The 18,958-nt window shown below is 47.1% G+C and overlaps 1 protein-coding gene across 2 annotated transcripts in view; it reads right to left on the reverse strand.

The window, feature by feature from the left end:
• Positions 1–1,802: 1,802 nt before the first annotated feature.
• The window catches only part of Ints9 (integrator complex subunit 9), a 60,254-nt gene continuing 43,098 nt past the window's right edge, over positions 1,803–18,958 (reverse strand). Inside the window, exons 9-17 of one of the 2 annotated variants that reach the window (XM_090353674.1) lie at positions 16,234–16,345; positions 14,275–14,455; positions 13,769–13,829; positions 11,045–11,216; positions 9,767–9,891; positions 8,472–8,639; positions 4,856–4,954; positions 4,044–4,178; positions 1,803–2,420 (exon numbers count right to left, since the gene is read on the reverse strand). In XM_090353674.1, the coding sequence (XP_090209800.1) occupies positions 2,244–2,420; positions 4,044–4,178; positions 4,856–4,954; positions 8,472–8,639; positions 9,767–9,891; positions 11,045–11,216; positions 13,769–13,829; positions 14,275–14,455; positions 16,234–16,345 (1,230 nt within the window). In that variant the 3' untranslated portion in view covers positions 1,803–2,243. Of the gene's footprint in view, positions 2,421–4,043; positions 4,179–4,855; positions 4,955–8,471; positions 8,640–9,766; positions 9,892–11,044; positions 11,217–13,768; positions 13,830–14,274; positions 14,456–16,233; positions 16,346–18,958 lie in introns of those variants that run through there. The other variant, XM_090353675.1, reaches the window with a different exon arrangement.

An 18,958-nucleotide genomic window follows, 5' to 3' on the forward strand; every position in this document is an offset into this window, starting at 1 on the left:
CCTGAGCAGCTGGGATCGCAGGCATGTGTCATCCGTGTCCAGCAGTGCTTCCTTATTTTTACCCAACTTTTGGTTCAAAGAGTAATGCTCTTCATGCATTGTCTGGCTGCAGTGACTCACAAAACACACGTCACCTGCCCTCCTTTGGGTGCCCGAGTCTGTCACTTTACCCCACGGCTGTAGGGGAGAGGAAAACCCCTCTTTCAGGCTAGTCTGCTTGTCTTGTCTCAGCATGCCATCGTACAAGTGTGAAGGGTTCTCATCCCGTTGCTACATTTTGGCACTTGATGGACAGCAGAGCCACTTCGCGCTGGGTGTTTTGGGTACAACCTGACTGTGGTTGCTTGGAGAGAAGATCCGAGTCCAGGCAAGCGGAACCACATTCACACAGTGAAGTAAGGTCCCTGAGATTTGGGGTCCTCTGTGTACTACTTTGTGGAAAGATCAGCTGAGTGACAGATCAGACACAGTACATTCCGAGCATAAAAGCAGTTCATGGCTTGGTCATGTGTAAGTCTAGAGATTCCGTGTCTGTCACAGCACCGAGTGGAACGTAAGCTTTGATACAGAGGGAAGATAGGAAAGGCCCTGGACTGGCGTGCAATGGGAAGCTGCATAGGGGGTGGGTAGCGGCTCTACCCACTTTGCTTGCCAGGTAACTTGCGGTGCGGGGCAGTCTTGGCCCAGGGACTTGACAACAGACATAGGAACGCTAGTGTTTTTATTCTGGTCCTGAGGTTTCATGTCAGCACCACCCAGCCTTGCCGTGCAGCTCCTCCCTGAGCTTTTTACTTTATTTTTCAGAGGTGCTTTAGTGTTCGGTCTGTTCTGGACTACAATCTGTACATGCATTCCCCATAGCAGCATCTAGCTTTTACTGGTTGAGAAAGGGTCTTATGAGTGTTTTCCCAAAACAGCAGAGTGAAGACCACTGTCACCAGGCCCTGCAGAGGCCACAGAAGGTGGGAGCTGAAGTGCCACGCCTCTGCACATGACCAGGTTTAGCCTCACGTGCCACTCTGCCTATCCCTGCTGATCTTTTGAGACAGAGTTGGTTCCATAGTGGCCTATGCTTAGTCTGCAGGCAGGCAGGCAGGCAGGCAGGCAGGCAGGCAGGCAGGCAGGCAGGCAGAGATGGAGACTCAAACTCCTGTCCAGGATACCCACAAGCCCTTGCTTCTGCCTCCCACGCAGTTAGGATTGCATTTTATTTTTTATTTTTATTTATTTTTTTGCCAGTCCTGGGCTTGAGCTCAGGGCCTGAGCACTGTCCTTGGACTTTCTCAAGGCTAGAGCTCTACCACTTGAGCCTCAGCACCACTTCCGGCTTTTTTCTATGTATGTGGTACCGAGGAATCGAACCCGGGTCTTCATGCATGCTAGGCAAGCACTTTAACCACTAGGCCAAACTCCCGGCCAGGATTGCATTTTATGTATGTCTTTTTCTTTTTTGGTAAACAATGCCAGGTTCTATTGTTTCAAACACATGACACTAAAATTTGTTGTGAATCTAGGTTTGTGCGATTCTTACATGTTTTCATATTTTTTTAGATACTAAGTCACTGTTTAGCTCAGTTTCAAGAAAGCATGGATAATACTATAAAAAATAAGTTTACTGGAACTGGGAGTGTGGCCTAGTGGTAGAATGCTTGCCTAGCATGCACAAAGCCCCGGTTCAATTAGTCAGTACTACATACACAGAGAAAGCCAGGAGGGGTGTTGTGGCTCAAGTAGTAGAACGCTAGCCCTGACCAAAAAAGTGCTCAAGGACAGTGCCCAGGCCCGAAGTTCAAGCCCCAAGACTGGCCAAATAAAGAAAAAAGTTTATTAGCAAAATGGATCACAGTATAAAATATAGATAGCTGGATTTGCTTTAGTAGTTTTTTGGGATTGTGGTTTTGTGTGTGCAGAAGTACTAGGGACTGAATTTACACTTGCTAGGGAGATGCTCTCTCTACCACTGGAGCCATGGCTCGGAGCTCTAAAATTGTGTGTGTTAGGCAGGTAACTTTTGTGCCCGGCACTAGCGTCTTGGGCAGGGCTTCTGTCATGCCAGGTCCTCAGCTGCTGGAGGTGACCTGGCTGGAAGGGGAATGGCTGTCCAGTGTGAAGGGAAGTCCGCGCCTGGAACAATGCAGGGGACAGAGCAGCTCCGGCCGCTTCTCTGCAGCGCCCCTCTTCCCTGGTGAGGCTGGAGGCCCTCCCTTGGCACCGGGGTGTGGCAGCTGCAGTGGGACGGGCACTCAGAACTTCTGCAGGAACTTGAGGACCAGGTCCCGCAGGCGCACCCTCAGCACCTCGTCGTTGTCGCAGATGATGTGTGTGGAGTCCTCTTCGATCTGGATGAGCGTCTCGGCCTCCTGGAGCAGGACGATGTGGCCCTTGGCTGTGTCTTCCACCTTGATGTCACTGAAGCCATGCTGCCCCGAGAGAGAGGGAGAGGGCTGACGCAGGTGAAGGCAGGTTCTGTCACTGCAGTTAAACCCAGCACTCTAGGTGTGACGAAACCGTCTAGGAAGTGGCATTTGTTAATACAATCCTGTTGGTTTTGAGCAACACAGGGTCTGACTCAGGGCCCTGTGCTCGCTAGGCAGGCACTCTTGTGCCAGCTCCATCTCTCCAGCTTTTCCTTTAGCTTTGCAGTAACAGAGTCCAACCATACCCTGCATGTTCTGGGGAGCTGGTCCCATCCTAGTCTCAGCTCTTCCCCCACCCCAGGGCTGGCAGGTGTGGGAGGGGAGTGGGGTGCAGAGCGTGTTTGCAGCTTCCTAATCCTGCTGTCCAACTCTCTCCAGAATGGACAGAGAGCACCGGTGCCTCTGCACACGTGAGGCGTCATGCACAGGGCCCCTGTTCACCAGCCACCCAGGAGCATCAAGAAGAGCTGCTGTGGGACAGCTGAGGGCAGATAAGGAAATCGCGCCTGCCAAACAGGAAGCCTTCTCTTCTAAGATGCCAGTGGAGAAAAGGGGATTGAGTTTGTTAGGGGCAAATTACTTTTAATTGATGTTAAGTGCAGTCTTTCTTAAAAGAAACATCATGTATGAAAGGAAAGGTACTCATTATCTGACACATGCCAATGTAACCCCTGTGTATATCACCTTTATAATAACAAAGAGAAAGCAGCAGCATGGCAGTATTATCTCTCATCTTCTGTGCTTCCTGATGCTGTCAGTGGTTGCAGCCCTTGACTAAGACTACACTCAAAAAGGCCTTTAAGATATATATATTTTTCTTTCGGTTGTAGTCAAGAAATCCCTTCTTTGGAACCAGAGGGAGATGGCTGTTGAGCTGAAGGGTAGGGGCTAACTGTCCCTTCCTGTCACTTCTTTGACCCTACCTGCAAATTGTTGGGGACCGAGTATGGGGTCAGTGACCTTGGACCTGCACAATTGAGTACACAGGAAGTAAGCTGTTATTGATCGCTTCTCACTTAACCCATGTGAGACTTGATTGCTGTTTTGTACGAATGTAACCCCTGGCAGTTTCCTGGTTTTAAGGAAAGTATTTAAGGTTGGAACTTGAAATAAATGGGGCTAGTCTTAAGCTCTCAGCCTTCTTGGGCTGCAGTCCTCCCGATCCCATCTTTTTCTTGTCTTCTTCTCCAAGTCCCTAACCCTCTAAGTCAGGAATCCCCATTAGGCTCTGGAGCCAGCCAGCAGCAAATGAACGCTCAGGGGCCTAGCCGCTGGGACCCTGCCTGATCTCAAGAGCAGTGACGTGTGCCTGTGGGAGGGAGGCTTCTGGAACCCGACCTACCTACCCTGCCCTGTGCCCACCGCGGGCTCATGGGGAGGGGTGGTTCCGGTGCCGTTCCCTAGGAAGTGGGCGGGAAAGCACAGGTGCCGTGTGGGCACAGGCAAGGGGAGGGACAGCTAGCAGGGGACGGGCAGGCGTACTCCTCTCTCCCCACTTTGGATGAAGCAGACCCACAGGTGAGTAGCCTGGGTGGGGAAGCAGTGAAGAGCAGCAACCCAAGCCCTGGAGATAGGGGTGGCTGCGGGCAGGAGACAGGGCAGGAGGGCAGTGGAGGCGCTGCTCACCTTCTCCAGCGTCTGCACAAACTGCTCCACAGGGATGGAGCCACTCAGCAGGGGCTTCGGCACTTTGCAGTCAGGGACGTCCTCGCTCACCCGCTTCCTCTTCTTACCTGTGGGTTGAGCTGGCCTTGGCGGGGGCTGTGGCAGAAGGCAAGCACTGCTGTCACCCAGAGCTTCCAGCTTCCTCTCTGCAAAGAGGCCCCAGGTCCCAGGTGGCAAAACCATGCACACGGGGTCACCATGTCTGCTGAGATTCTGTCTTCTATCAAGATCCATCTCCATCAACCCAGTGCAGCATCTGCTGGCAATGCCACCTCCTAATAGACCGCTGGCAGAGCCTGCCGCCGCCCGACCCCAGCTGTGGACACTGAGGACAGCTGGAGAGCTGGACAGTTTGCATTAGGAAGCAGGGTACACAGCCCAGGTGTGGAATTCCTTTAGGACTGTGCCCCCAACAAGGCTCAGGCCTCATACCTGCAGCATTGTACTGCCACTTCCAGGACTCCATACAGCACCCAGCTCACCCCACAGTGCTCAGGCAGAAGCCTGGAGTAGGGCTTTTTCTTCTGTAGTGGAGGGTGTCACTTAGGGTGACATGTGGCCCCCCACCCAGCAATCCTGGGTCTCTTCCCTTTCATCTTTCCGGAGGCATGTGGCCAGAGAAAGAAGTTGCAAGGACTTCATAGGCAGAGCTGGGCAGGTGGGTCTCCATCTCCAGTTCATGCCAGGTGGGGCGGGGCCTGGCTGAGCGCACTGGGGCCTCTGTGCAATGCAGCCCCCCCCTCCAACCCCTGGCCTCCCGCCCAGCCTCCTACCTGAAGCACATGCTTGTTATCTTTAGTGTGCAGCACGGCCGAGACAGTTGCCAGGGAGATGCCAGGCTTGATCTCCATGGGCACCAGAGAGTCTGCAAGCTGAAAGCAAATGTGGGGTCTTCAGATGGACCCCCTCTGAGAAGAGGGGCTGAGCAGAGGAGTAGTGAGGCGCAGGGCTGTGGCCCCTATGTTCTTATGAAAGCCCCAAGATGGATGGTGACACTGAGGTACTGCATTGGCACGGGTGGCCTGGTGGGAAAGGTACCAGGAGGGCCAGCCACCATGGACTGCCATTGTGATGATCCCTTTCAGCTTTCACGTACACCAGTGCACGCTAAAATGAACAAACTGCTTCAGGGAGGTAAGAAATTAAACTTCGTTTTTCTGTTTTTATTTTTGCCAGTCCTGGGCTTGAGCTCAGGGCCTAAGCACTGTCCTTGAGCTTCCTCAAGGCTAGAGCTCTACCACTTGAGCCTCAGCACCACTTCCGGCTTTTTTCTTTGAACCCAGGTCTTTATGCAGGTTAGGCAAGCACTCTACCACTAGGCCAAACTCCAGGCCCCTAAACTTTGTTTTTGTAAAACAAATCAAAACAAAACAAAAAACTGGTTGTGTAGAATCCTACATAATCTTCCAATCTTGATGAAGAAGGAGGCAAGAGACAGAGGGAGGGTGGAGGGAGTGTTGGGTCCTGACGTGGCCAGGTAGCCACGTGTCTTGTTACATCACCCAACACCTGCCACGCATGCATCGCGTTGATGCCTTAGCCTCATGGCTGCTGCTCAGGCAGCTCCAGACAACTCTGGAAGCTCTCATAGACCCCGAGAAGGTCCCAGCTTCTGCAAGCACTTTCTGATCATTCTGGCCTTGGCACATCCTCTTGCCACTCCAGGTGGCTAGTGTGGAGTAACAGGACACTCTTCCATGGCTTCACAGATGGTTTGCAAGCTCTGGCTGACTCTGTGGAAGTGAACACTTCTCATGGAGATAGGTCAGTGACCTTAAAATAAAAAATGTATGTGTTGGGAGAAGGATTACATTTGTAATCCTGGCTACTTGGAGGTTGATGATGGGAGGATCACGGTTTCAGGCCAGATGAGGCAGAAACTGTGAGATCCACTTCAATGGAAAGAAACTGGCAGTTGGATCACGATCCAAGTCAAGTGCCAGGCAGGGAAAGGAGACCCTATCTTCAAATAACCAGTGCAAAGAAGGGCTAGAGGCATCGAGAACCTGCCCATATGTTCCACGAGCAGAAACAACAAACCCATAATCTCGTGAAATTACGGAATCCATACAGACTTTTTTTTTTTCTTTCCCTAATTTAACCTTTAAAAGGAATGATTAGAGCTGGGACTATGGCTCATGCCTAATATGCACGGAGCCATGGGTGCAATTTCTCAGTAATCACCACATAAATGGAAAAAGTGGTGCTGTGGCTCAAGTGGTAGAGTGCTAGCCTTGAGCAAAAGAAGCTCAGGGACAATGCCCAGACCCTGAGTTTAAGCCCCAGGACTGATTAAAAAAAATAAATTAACTATTAGCTCAAGAACTGTTAGGATTTCCTATCAAAAGGAGCTGTCTGCCTTAATGGATGAAGATTTGGCTTTAAAAAGTTTCTTCCTCACATTGTCGTGTGTGTGTGTGTGTGTGTGTGTGTGTGTGTGTGTGTGCGCGCGCGTGCGTGTGCACTCTGGTTGGTACTGAACTATGGGCTTGTGTGCTGTCCTGAGCTGTTGGTTCAAGGCTAGTGCTGGCTCTAACACTTGAGCCATAGCTCTGCTTCCCGAATTTTGGGTGGTTGGTCCCACAGACTTGCCTGCCCAGGCTTACTTTGAACAGAAATCCTCAGATCTCAGCCTCCTGAGTATCCAGGATGATAGGTACGAGCCACCGAAGCCTAGATATGTTGCCCATTTTAAAGGCAGAAGAAATCTCCACATTAAGTTGTGTTTATAAAATTTTCTGCTAAGAATCAAAGAAATTCAATTCAAAATGACACACTAAAGTACTTAGGGAGCGAAGGAAGCAGAAAAGAGTGCCACCCCCACTCTGGGGGTGTGAATGCTATGCTTCTTTCTGAGAACAGCTGTCACATGTGCTCTGGTGCTGTGCAGTCAATCCGGAAGCTTTGGTTTTCCATAGGAATAAATATATGGACAAAGATTTCTGTAAAGGACATTTGTTACTGATAACGTAGAAAACCCAGAAATAACTTTCTACCAATAAATAAATTTATAATAAATCAAAATTGTTGATGGGGCTGGTGGCTCATGCCAGTAATCCTAGCTACTCAGGAGGCTGAGATCTGAGGATCACAGTTCAAAGTCAGTCTGGACAAGAAAGTCCAGAGACTTTATCTCCAATTAACCACCAGAAAACCAGAAGTGGTGTTGGGGCTCAAAATGGTAGAGTGCTAACCTTGAGCTGAAGATATTATGGAAAACGCCCAGGCCCAGAGTTCAAACCCTATGACAGACAAATAAGTAAATAAAATTGTTATCCATTTATGGTAGCACTTTATGTAACCCTTAAAGGGCTCTGGGGGCTCATGTCCAGCTCTAGCTACTTGGGAGGCTGATGGGTCCAGGATGGCCTCTCAGAGCTTTTTCAACCTAAGGTTGGGTGTGACTACATGGAAGGCTGAGGCTGCTATCCCCTGGCACCGGAGTCCTTCTCAAGGGAATCACCTGGGTATCGTGTGGTACCCCTGCTACCCAGCTACCAATGGGAGGAATGCAGGCTGGGCTCACATCTGGCAGGAAGCAGACCCTCTCAAAGATAACCAGCAACACTCCCCTCCCCCCCCCCAAAAAACAGCTAAAGGTGTGACTCGGCAAGAAATTGCCTGCCTAGGCCATGTAAGGTTCCAAGTTCAAACCCCAGTGCCACAAAAAAAAAAAAAAAGCAGAATGTAGAGAAAATAAAAATCATGAAGATACAAAAGAAATAACCACAAGATGGTTGCCTCTACTTCTGGGTTAACACCAAAACTGAAATGAAGTCAAGAGGAGGACAATCACTCAGAGCTGTCAAGAGAACAGACCTGTTACCTGGAGAGCTGTAGGAAGGCTGTCCAGCTGCCAGGCTGGCTACCCACAGGCCAGAGAGCGCTGACCTGTCACCCAGAGGGCTGGTCCTCCCTCTGGAATTGCTCAGTGAATTACTTACAAGGTGTTTAGCCAAGAGAAGAAAGTCTGTGATGCTGAATTCACAAGCTCCAACGAAAGGACACTTTCCCATGAATCTAGACAACAGTGCCTTAGTTCCCAGAGAGTCTTCCCACCCCTGCCACCCCCAGGTACTCACAGCCTTATGGAGGGAGAGGGAGAAGTGACAAAGAATCGCTATAAAATGTGATGGCCACCCACCTGTATGGGCCTCAACCAAGCAGGGTGGCTTGCCTTTAAAAACTTGCCAGTTCTGTGTTGAGGTGTCACTTTGGTCTGAATTATTTAAAATTAGCTCACATATCATTTATCGTTCTCAGTTAAGCAAACACACCCGACACCATTGCTTGCTTAGGGGTCTGTGTGTTCTGACGAAGCCCCAAGTAAAGCACCCTGGGGTTCGTTTTCAAAAGATCCAAGTGGAAAGCCCCAGTTTAAGAGCTCACCTCAGGCATGATTTCGATCTTCTCATAGCAACGTTTGAAGGGCAGGGCGAGGACCTCAGCCCGCCGATAGGACATGGCCGGGGGCTGGCAGTCGATCATGAGGTCCATCCTGTGGGACTGCGTGGGGGGCGGCTGGGTGTACTGCTCAGGACAGACCACGTGCAGGGGCTGAGGGCCAAAAGGACAAAGTCAAGTGAGAAGGCTGCGAGCAGAGCGCCCACCGCAGGCCTGACCCTCATCCTCGCAGGCCTGCGCAGCGCGGGAAGCACATGAATTTCAGGAGGAGCCTCAGAGCTGCAGCAGTGTTGAGGAGTGGAGGAGGAAACTGTCCCGGGTTACACATCCCACCACACTCAAGAAACCTGCGGGCTGACTTCCCCGAGTCTACTCCCCACTTGTCGTCCCGTATGGAGTCCTGGAAGCCTAGCAAGAAGCGTGACTGTCTGTGCTAGCCTGGAATTTTTACACTGTCTGCAGACCAGATGGTAGTAGGCGGTGGACACTGGGCAGGTCACAAGCTCAACTGTGGGTGAGAATGAACTAAAGATGGAGCTCTTACAAAAAAAAAAAAAAGAAAATAGAAATCCCTTTTTAATTTATCTTGGGAAGGAAAAAAATGAGTAAAGCATGTCTTTTAGACAAATACTCTTCAAAGGAAAACTAATGCTGATAATCTACCAGCTTGTCAGCACTGCAGAAAAGCTTCACATTCCTAGGAAAATTAGGATATTGAACAGGCGAAACAGAAGAGTCACTGTGTTTAATACAGCACGTGTAAAAACAAGGCCTTGAACATGTTTTAATTAAACTGTCAGCTTAATGCAATTACAGGATGAGTTGTTGAGGGGATACAGCAAAAATCTGATTTTAAAGACATAACTAGTTTTTCTTTTATGCTGGTCCTGGGGCTTAGACTCAGGTCCTGGGAGCTGTCCCTCACTCTACCACTTGAGCTATATACAGCTCTACTTCTGGCTTTCGGTATTGAAGATAAGAATCTCACAAACTTTTCCTGCCCAGGTTCATACGATCCATAGATGTCAGTCTCCTGAATCGCTAGAATTACAGCGTGATCCACTGGTGTCCTGATGACACAACTGGTTTTCATCAAAAGTAATTGACCGTGTTTCCGTCCCTTTTACTTTCAATTTTGTTGGAGAGGAGACTTGCTTCTCCCTTCTAGAAGGTCTTCTTTGTTCTGTACATCTGAGAACTAAGGACAGAGGCTTACACAGGCAGGCACCCCTCAGGGTACACCATGGAAGTGTAACAACACATCGCCACGCCCTTCTTACCTGTACTTCTTTAAGGAGCTTTGACACCTGGATGAAGTTCAGTCGTGTGTCAATGGGGCAGTAGATACACTTCATGGCCAAGGGCTGGTAGGGAGCCAGGGCTTCCAAGTATGAGAAGTCTGGTTCTAAGGGAAGTGCACACAGGGAATCTTTAATTTGCAGGCAAGAGAGGACAACCAAGTGAGGGGCTAGCAGGGTCAACACAGGTCAGCCTGGCAGGAAGAGCCAACAGCAAGTATAGTGCCAGTCATGGGAGGAGGAGGAAGAGGAGGAATGTCAACAAGGACAGAGTAGTGAGGGATGTTTATGGGTTTAGGGGGAGGGCACAGGTGTGGACAGAAGCAGATGTGGGGATAGACATATAAATGGACAGACAGACATATGAAATACTAATTCTTTTTTTTTTTTTGGAAGCTGAGATTGAGCATCAGGGTTCAAAGCCAGGAAAATCTATTAGACTCTTATTTCCAGTTAACCAACAAAAGGCCAAAAGTAGAGCTGTGGCTCAAATGGTAGAGCCTTAAACAAAAAAAGCTGAAGGACCATGCCTAGGCTAAGTTCAAGCCCTAGGTCTAGAACAAAAAGACAGAGCTTTTCTAAAATGCCTTTTAGTAACCATCACGGTGATAATTTATTCAGGCCAGAATAGGATGTGCACATGTGGATGTGTGCTGTGTGCTTATCTACACCATCGTGTCCCCAAAAAGACACGGAGCAAACGTAACAAGAGCAGTACCTTCACAGTGGACAGGTCTGGTGCAGACCACAGCAATCACATCCCCTCTGGTGGTCACAACAAACATCCAGGGACTGGGTATGTGGCTTAGTGGTAGAGTGCTTGCCTAACATGCACAAAGCCCTGGGATCTATTTCTCAGTACCACATAAACAGAAAAGGCTGGATGTGGGGCTGTGGCTCAAGTGGTAGAGAGCTAGTCTTGAGCACTGAGAGTTTCAGGGACAGAGCCCAGGCCCTGAGTTCAAGTCCCAGGACTGGCAAAAACCCAGACATCTTTACCACACAGAGGGCCAATAATGGGACCAAGCCACACAACAAACGCTCCTGTTGAAACTTTCTTCCCAGGAAGGCGAGCCTTCAAACGGGGAGTGAGCCAGGCTGCCACCTGGTGCCACACCCACTTCTTATGTGACGTGGGTGCTGGTTCTGGTTCCTAAGTTTGCATGTATGCCTAATGTGAAACCTTCATTTGTATCTCTCAACTGGCTTGGTCGCATCACTAATACCCCAGTGGAAAGGGAATGATCCACTATAATTTACCTGTAAATATGACAGTGTTGAGACTAGACTTTCCCCAGAGTTCCATGAAGTGGACCACGTCCCCGAATCGGAGAGAAGGGTGCCCAGTGAACACCACACAGGGCTGTCGGAAGTCATTGCTGAAGTCTCCGTGGATGCTGGGGTAATGCTTCAGCTTATTGGTCTGAATGAGCTAGAAGGCACAGAAAGCACACAGGAAGAGGTGTTAGCCTGCCTAGGCTGAAGAAGAGCCAAGGTGTGGGCAGGTGTGCAGAAGATACTTAACATACAAATGAGGAAAGATGAAAAGCCACACACTGGAGAAAATACTGGGGGAGATATACTCTATTAGAGTTTGGAAATGTACAAACTCTTCTGAGAACTCATCAGGGAAATGAACCCAATTGAAAGATAAGCAAAGACCTAGATAACCATGGAAGATAAACAGATGGCAGGAACGCTCGCTTGGTATGGGATGGGTGAGTGGGGCAAAGTAGCATGGCCTTGTGGAAGATACCTGGCTGCATTTTTTTTTTTAAATCATATACTTACCAGAGGATCCAGTAATCATTGTACTTGAAGTTAAAAATGTCCACAAAAACTTCACATGGATATTTATTCAACTGCCAAACTTGGAAGCAATGCAAGTATTAGTTGGCAATGGATAAACTGGTATTTTTAGGCAATGGAATATATAGTCCAGTCAAGAAAAGGCTGGGAGGCCTCTTACTAAGTGGAAGCAGCCAACCAAAGAAGGATATGCACTGCAACACTGAACCCTATGTCATTCTAGGAAAGCCAAGCTATGGAGGTGGGAAAGTTGGTGCTTGCCATGGACTGCCTGGGGGAAAGGGCTTCAGGGCAGCAAACTTACTCTGCACACTATGGAAACCAGATACATGTCATTACTCATTCAGCTGACCCCAGAGAAGGCATACCAAGAGTCATTACTTATTCAGCTGATCCCAGAGAAGGCACAACAAGAGTGAGCTCCAATGGACTTTGGGTTATAGACCTACTATGTGTAGGTCCATCCGTTCTTACAAATAAACTGCTCTGGGGCCGGGAATGTGGCTTAGTGGTAGAGTGCTTGCCCTAGATACATGAAGTCCTGGGTTAGATTTCTCATTACCACATAAACAGAAAAGGCCAGAAGTGGTGCTGTGTGACTCAAGTGGTATAATGCTAGCTTGAGCTAAAAAAATAGGCTCAGGGACAGAGCCCAGGCCCTGTGTTTAAACTCTAGGACTGGCAAACAAAAACAAAAGCAGCAAACAAACAAACTGCTCTGGTGTGGGAGGAGCTGGAAATATATGAGAACTTATAACTTTCAGTGAACCTCAGACTGCTCTAAAATGTGCTGAATAACAAATATTAATAAATAGATTCCCCCTAGTTTATAATGAGCTACATCCTGGTAACATGTCCAAAGCTGAACATTTACATGTAGTGGAAAAGGCATAGGATACACCTATGGCCTAGCCCAGCTTAGCAGCACAATATACTGTAGTACCGGGGAGAGAGGGCTGTGGCCTCAGTGCAACACCTAGAGAATACTGTTCAGTCTCACACAGCCTCAGCATAGATCTGGCTGCTGTGTGGCAGTGCTGCAACATCCACTGTCCTGTGGATGGGCATTCAGGTGCACATCAGTACCAGTGCTGAAACTCTATGAAGTTCTGGTGTCTTCTGCTAACTCTTGTTTCTGTTTATACACACTCCACAACACATGTGCTCAGGCTGTAGTATTCAGAGGCTTCAGAATGCATTTCTAACATTTCTTGAAGTGTTTATGTCTATCTAAACATTGTGCTTTTGAATCAAATACCTAACACAAACTAGCAATTCAGAAAAAAAAATTAACATTATTACTGTATGTCTATGATAAGCTATGGACTACCAGCAGCAATAATATGAAGCAGTCACATAGAAAAATGTCTAAAATATGTCAACTGGAAGGAAAAGAAGGGAAACAAAACTGGGTACTGGGCCTTTGTTAGTTTTGTGATAGAAAAGCCTTTTCTCTCTCCCTCTTCCCATCCCCTCTCTCTTTTGTGGGTCAAGGGGCTCGAACTTGGCCTGGGAGCTGTCCCTGAGCTCTTCAGCTCAAGGATACCCTTGAGCCAAGCCCCACTTCCCATTTTCTAGAGATTAACTGGAGATAAGAGTCTCTGGTCCTTTTGTGCCTGGGCTGGTTTTGAACCTTGATCCTCAGATCTCAGCTTCCTGAGTAGCTAGGGTTACAGGCGTGAGCCACAGTGCCCGGCAGCCTTCTCTCTCTCTCTCTCTTTTTTTTTGCCAGTCCTGGGCTTGGGCTCAGGGCCTGAGCACTGTCCTTGGACTTTCTCAAGGCTAGCACTCTACCACTTGAGCCTCAGCACCACTTCCGGCTTTTTGCTATGTATGTGGTACCAAGGAACCGAACCCGGGTCTTCGTGCATGCTAGGCAAGCACTCTATCACTAGGCCAAACTCCCGGCCCAGCCTTCTCTCTTTTAAACTAAAAAGTTATTTTCCATGTGATTGGCATAACTGGAAAGAACAGTTGACAATACATAAATGTTACTTCAAGTCAGAAGGCACAGGGACTGTAAGAGGTGGGCTGTGATCTGTGTAAACCCAGAGGTAACACAACATGCAAACAAGAGGAAGCTTGTCATAGAAATTAAGAAAAAGCTATGTTTGTTCACTCAGATTCTCCATCCACACTGAGCCACCGACACATCTTCACTGATTCTGTCCTTACCTCTGCATGAGGAAAAGGCGGTTCTGGGAGGTACACCTTACTTTGTTTGTTGTGACAAAGCCTTTGAAAGAGGAAAAGCAGCATTAGCATGCACACACTGGCAACCTGCTGCCACCTAGTGGCCGCAGAGCAAAACTAAACACCAGAAGTTTTTCAGTGGTGAATTTCACTGTGAATTAAAAATTATACCCATGGAATATTCAGGGTGAACATATATCTGGCTAATTTTTAAAAATTCTGGTTTTAGAGCTTGAACTCAGGGTCTGGGTGCTGTTCCTGAGCTTTTTTGCTCGAAGCTAGTGCTCTACCATTTAGCCATTTTTGGTTTTCTGGTGGAGAATTGGAGATAAAAGTCTCATGGACTTTTCTTCCTGGGCTGGCTTCAAACCTTTATTCTCAGATCTCAGTCTCCTAAGTAGCTACTGGCATGACCCAACAGTACCTAGCTTACTCCTACTGTTTCGATGTGCTAAATCTAACAGAACTCAGAGAGAACACTGACATACCATTCGGCGAAAATCTGGGAAAACTCCAAAGAACTATTGGCCACGGGGGAGATAAAATAGAAGGGGACACTGGAGAGGCCAGCCGAGTCAATGTACTGGTACAGGCACTCCAGAAGGTCGTAGATCACTCCAGAAGGGTAGCAGGGAACCAGAACATTCCCTCCATTGCGAACTGTCAGAGCTAGGAAAGACACAGCCAGAAGGTGAAAGTCTTACCTAACATACAGTTTTTAAAGGTACAATGTAACTTTTGAAATAATAATTGCATTTGTTTTCCCAGTCTGTTCTAATAATGCACCCGGGTGGATAGTAATCTGCTTCTTTGGAGGGGAAAGCACAGGCTGGGAGCTGACTTCCCTATCACCTTGAGTGTGAGTTTCTATGGATGACTGGCTATCAAGGGTGTAGACTCCAGTGCTTCCCTGGCAGCTGTCCTGCTCAAAAATCTGTCAGCCCTCTCTCTTTTTCATCTTCTTCTCTCCCTTTCCTCTCCTCCCCTGCCAGTTTTGGGGCTTAAACTCAGGGCCTGGGCACTATCCTTGGACATTTTTTGCTCAAGGTAAGCACTCTTACCACTTGAGCCACAGTACCACTTCCAGCTTCTTATGTGTGTGTGGTACCGAGGAATTGAACCCAGGGCTTCATGCACTCTAGGCAAGCACTCTACCACTCGGCCACACTCCTGACCTTCTCTTTTTCATCTTTGATCCTAAGGAATAGGCCAACTTTTTCTATTTGATGCACTTTGTGGCATTTTCTTTTTCTCTTCTGGCCTTCCTGGGGCTTGAACTCAGGGCCTGGGCACCGTCTCTGAGCTTCCTTGGCTCAATGCTTGTTTTTATAAAGTCATTGTTCCTTGAGGCAGGTGAGAAGTGGACTCACTACTCACTCATTTGGGAGATGTTCCCTCCCAAATCCAATTACTTTGCATCTGTATTTCTAGATTATAAGCAAACATACAAACTTAAGACTCAAATCGAAGCTAGACTCCAGTGGCTCACACCTATAATTCCAGCTACTCAGAAAGCTAGTCCATGCAGACAAATCTTCTTTTATTACCAAATAACCAGCAAAAAGCTGAAGTAGAGGCATGATTCACCTGGTAGAGCTCCAGCCTCGAGGGAATAAGCACCTTTATCTCAGAGGTCCTCATCTCCACCTATGCCATCACACTTTTGGTACAGCAACCTGAACTCACAAAAAGCAGTAAGCAATCTACTTTTCTAAAATAAGGTAACATTTCTAGGTTTTATTACCAATTATACCCAAGGGAAAATAGAATTCTTCCTAGTGGAATGCTCCACAGGCCTCTCAAGAAAAACTAATATTAACTAAGTAACAGTGGGAAACATTACCTTCATTCATTATATCACAGCTGTGACTTCAAAGTCTATTATTTGCATAGCACAGATGTGATTCTTCTCTTCTTTGGTATCTGCTACCTGTCCCATACCAATTCATCAAAAGCAGGGATTAAACACTGTCAGGGTGGGAGACTGTTGAACAGGTCTACAAACTGCTGACAGTCATCATTTACGTCTTATGACCCACTCGGGGCACACTTTCAGATTTAACATACTGTAGGATTTCTCCCACAGACGACAACAGGCTTTGAATTGCTGTCCACAAAGGACAGAAGTAAATGGGGGTAGGGAGGCACCAGAGGATGGGGCTGTGAAGGGAAGGAGCAAGGTAGTTTTTTTTTTTTTTTTTTTTTTTTTTTTTTGCCAGTCCTGGGCTTGGGCTCAGGGCTTGAGCACTGTCCTTGGACTTTCTCAAGGCTAGAGCATTTCCGCTTGAGCCTCAGCACCACTTCCGGCTTTCTTCTATGTCTGTGGTACCGAGGAATCGAACCTGGGTCTTCATGCATGCTAGGCAAGCACTTTAACCACTAGGCCAAACTCCCGGCCCCGAGCAAGGTACTTTTGAAAACCAAGTTCAGACCTGAGATGCCCATACCTAGATTGCTGCAGAACTCTCCCACCATGCCATCAGGGTTTGCTGTGGGGATCTGGGTGAGCCCTGTCAGAATAAGAACATCACTGTTTTTGAGAGATGCTTGGTCCATGGGCTGAAAAACAACAGAGAACTATAATCAGTAATTTAAAAAGGAATGTAATCTACAAACAGCAAGGGAGCGAGACAAATAGACATGGCTCTTTCTATGTCCAACCCATCATCAAGTTCTTGGGAAACTGGTGGCTAAAATACAAGACTTGGGCTGGGGATGTGGCTTAGTGGTGGAGTGCTTGCCTAGCATGCATGAAGCCCTGCGTCCAATTTCTTAGTACCACATGCACAGAAAAAGCCAGAAGTGGTGCTGTAGATTGCTAGCTTTTAGCAAAAATAAACTCATATACAGTAAGTGCCTGGGACCTGAGTTCAAGCTCCTGGATCTCTCCCCTCCCCCAGATCTGCCTTACATCAAAAGCTCAGGTTAGCAAATACACACAGAAAAATGTTTTACACTTACAACAAGAATACCTTTTTTTTTTTTTTTTGGCCAGTCCTGAGACTTGAATTCAGGGACTGGGCAATGTCCTAGAGCCACACTCCAGGATCCATGTACACATTCTTTTCTAACATATGTAGAACATTTATAAGAAAGTTGTATTTCAAAGGTATCTTAATCAAATTCTAGTGAATTAATTTACTTTTACCATAATGCTAAAAAATAAGAATTGTGAAATTAAAATAATGTATAACAAAAATATAACACTTAAATATATGTATGACAATGGCCAGGAGTTTGGCTTAGTGATAGAGTGTTTGCCTAGCAAACACTGTCCTTAGGCTTTGTTTCCTCAGGGCTAGTGCTTTACCTCTTGAACCACACCACCACTTCCGGCTTTTCTATGTATATGGTATTGAGGAATTGAACTCGGGTCTCCTTGCACAAGTACTCTAACCGCTAGGCCAAACTCCCAGCTCCTGCTTATTACTTTTAAGACCTTACTGTTCCTTTAAACTTATGGCCATTATAAGAATAATTTACCGGAAATTACATCAGTAGTACTATAAAGATTTTGATCTAAGAGGACAAATTGGAGGAGTTGGCAGCCAAGTAATCTTTCTGTCGTTTATGGAGTAACATATCAAAAATGCCGATAAGAAAGTTTTGATTCAATGAAGCAGATTAAGATGACATTGATGGGCCTTTTGATTTCAACAAGCGGGAAGAGCCTAGAATTCTGCTAGCTACAGTAAAAATAGCTCTTGTCCTTCTAACCTTGAAATAAAACTTGGATATAAAAGAAGGTATGGCTGAGTGGGCAAGAAAGTCTGGGAGACTCTTATATCCAATTAGCCACCAGAAAACTGGAAGTGGGCCAGGTGTGGCTCACCCCTGTAATCCTAGCTACTTACGAGACTGGGATTTGAGGATCATGGTTCAAAGCCAGCCCAGACACAAAAGTCTGTGATATTCACATCTCCAATTAACCACCAGAAAACTGGAAGTGGTGCTGTGGCTCAAAGTGGTAGAGCCTTGACCTTGAGCAGCAGAGTTCAGGGACAGCACCCACGCCCAGAGTTCAAACCCTTTGACTGAACAAAAAAAAAGAAAAAAGAAAAGAAAACTTAAAACTGGAAGTGGCTCAAAGAGCATGAGCCTTAAGCAAAAGAACTCTGAGACAGTACCCAGGTCCCCCAAGTTCAAGCCCCATAATCACAATAAAAAAATAAAGTATGAACAAAACAATACAGAGCATCAGCAGAGAGACATTCTCTTCTTCTGGCTCAGGACCTGGCATTCTTCTCCATTTTGCTTTCAAAATGAGATATGCTAATTGTCTTGATATAGCAATTCAATAAATGTGTATGTAAAAGTATGCCATAAATAATATGCAAGTTTATTTATCAACTAAAAAAGACAGATTCTGGGGCCGGGAGTTTGGCCTAGTGGTTAAGTGTTTGCCTAGCATGCATGAAGACCCACCCAGGTTCGATTCCTCGGTACCACATACATAGAAAAAAGCCGGAAGTGGTGCTGAGGCTCAAGTGGTAGAGCTCTATCCTTGAGAAAAGTCCAAGGACAGTGCTCAGGCCCTGAGCTCAAGCCCAGGACTGGCAAAAAAAAAAAAAAAAAAAAAGACAAGTTCTTTTTTCTTTGATCCAGCGGTGGTTCTTCAGAGACTGTTTCTAAAATTTGATGGACTTTTCTAACAAAAACAGTTCAGGGATAACTGACAGAAAGGATGGCCATGCTGGAGAGGTTAACACTGTGCTTCTGGAAAAAGGTGAAACTATGGGCTGGTGATTAGCCCAGCGGAAGAGTGCTTGCCTAATACAAGGTCCTGAGTTCAAACCACTGAGCAACCAAATAAAGGAAAAAGGTGAAATGCCACGGCATGTAGTAAGCATTGTGAACCTGGAGTAGGAAAGCAGGCAAAGGGCTAGGTGATCCACTGCTATGCTTCATCTTTTATTATGGAAATAAAATCCTAAAGTTATGTTCATAAGTTTAAAAATTTAATAATATTGGATATAAACTCCTACAAGGTATTTTTTTTTTTCCCAGTCCTGGGCTTGGGCTCAGGGCTTAAGCACTGTCCTTGGACTTTCTCAAGGCTAGAGCTCTACCACTTGAGCCTCAGCACCACTTCCAGCTTTTTTCTATGTATGTGGTACCAAGGAATTGAACCTGGGTCTTCATGCATGCTAGGCAAGCACTTTAACCACTAGG

This window comes from Megascapheus bottae, chromosome 20, assembly GCF_031878675.1.
Source record: "Megascapheus bottae isolate mThoBot1 chromosome 20, mThoBot2.hap1, whole genome shotgun sequence".
In the NCBI taxonomy this organism is placed as follows: domain Eukaryota; kingdom Metazoa; phylum Chordata; class Mammalia; order Rodentia; family Geomyidae; genus Megascapheus; species Megascapheus bottae.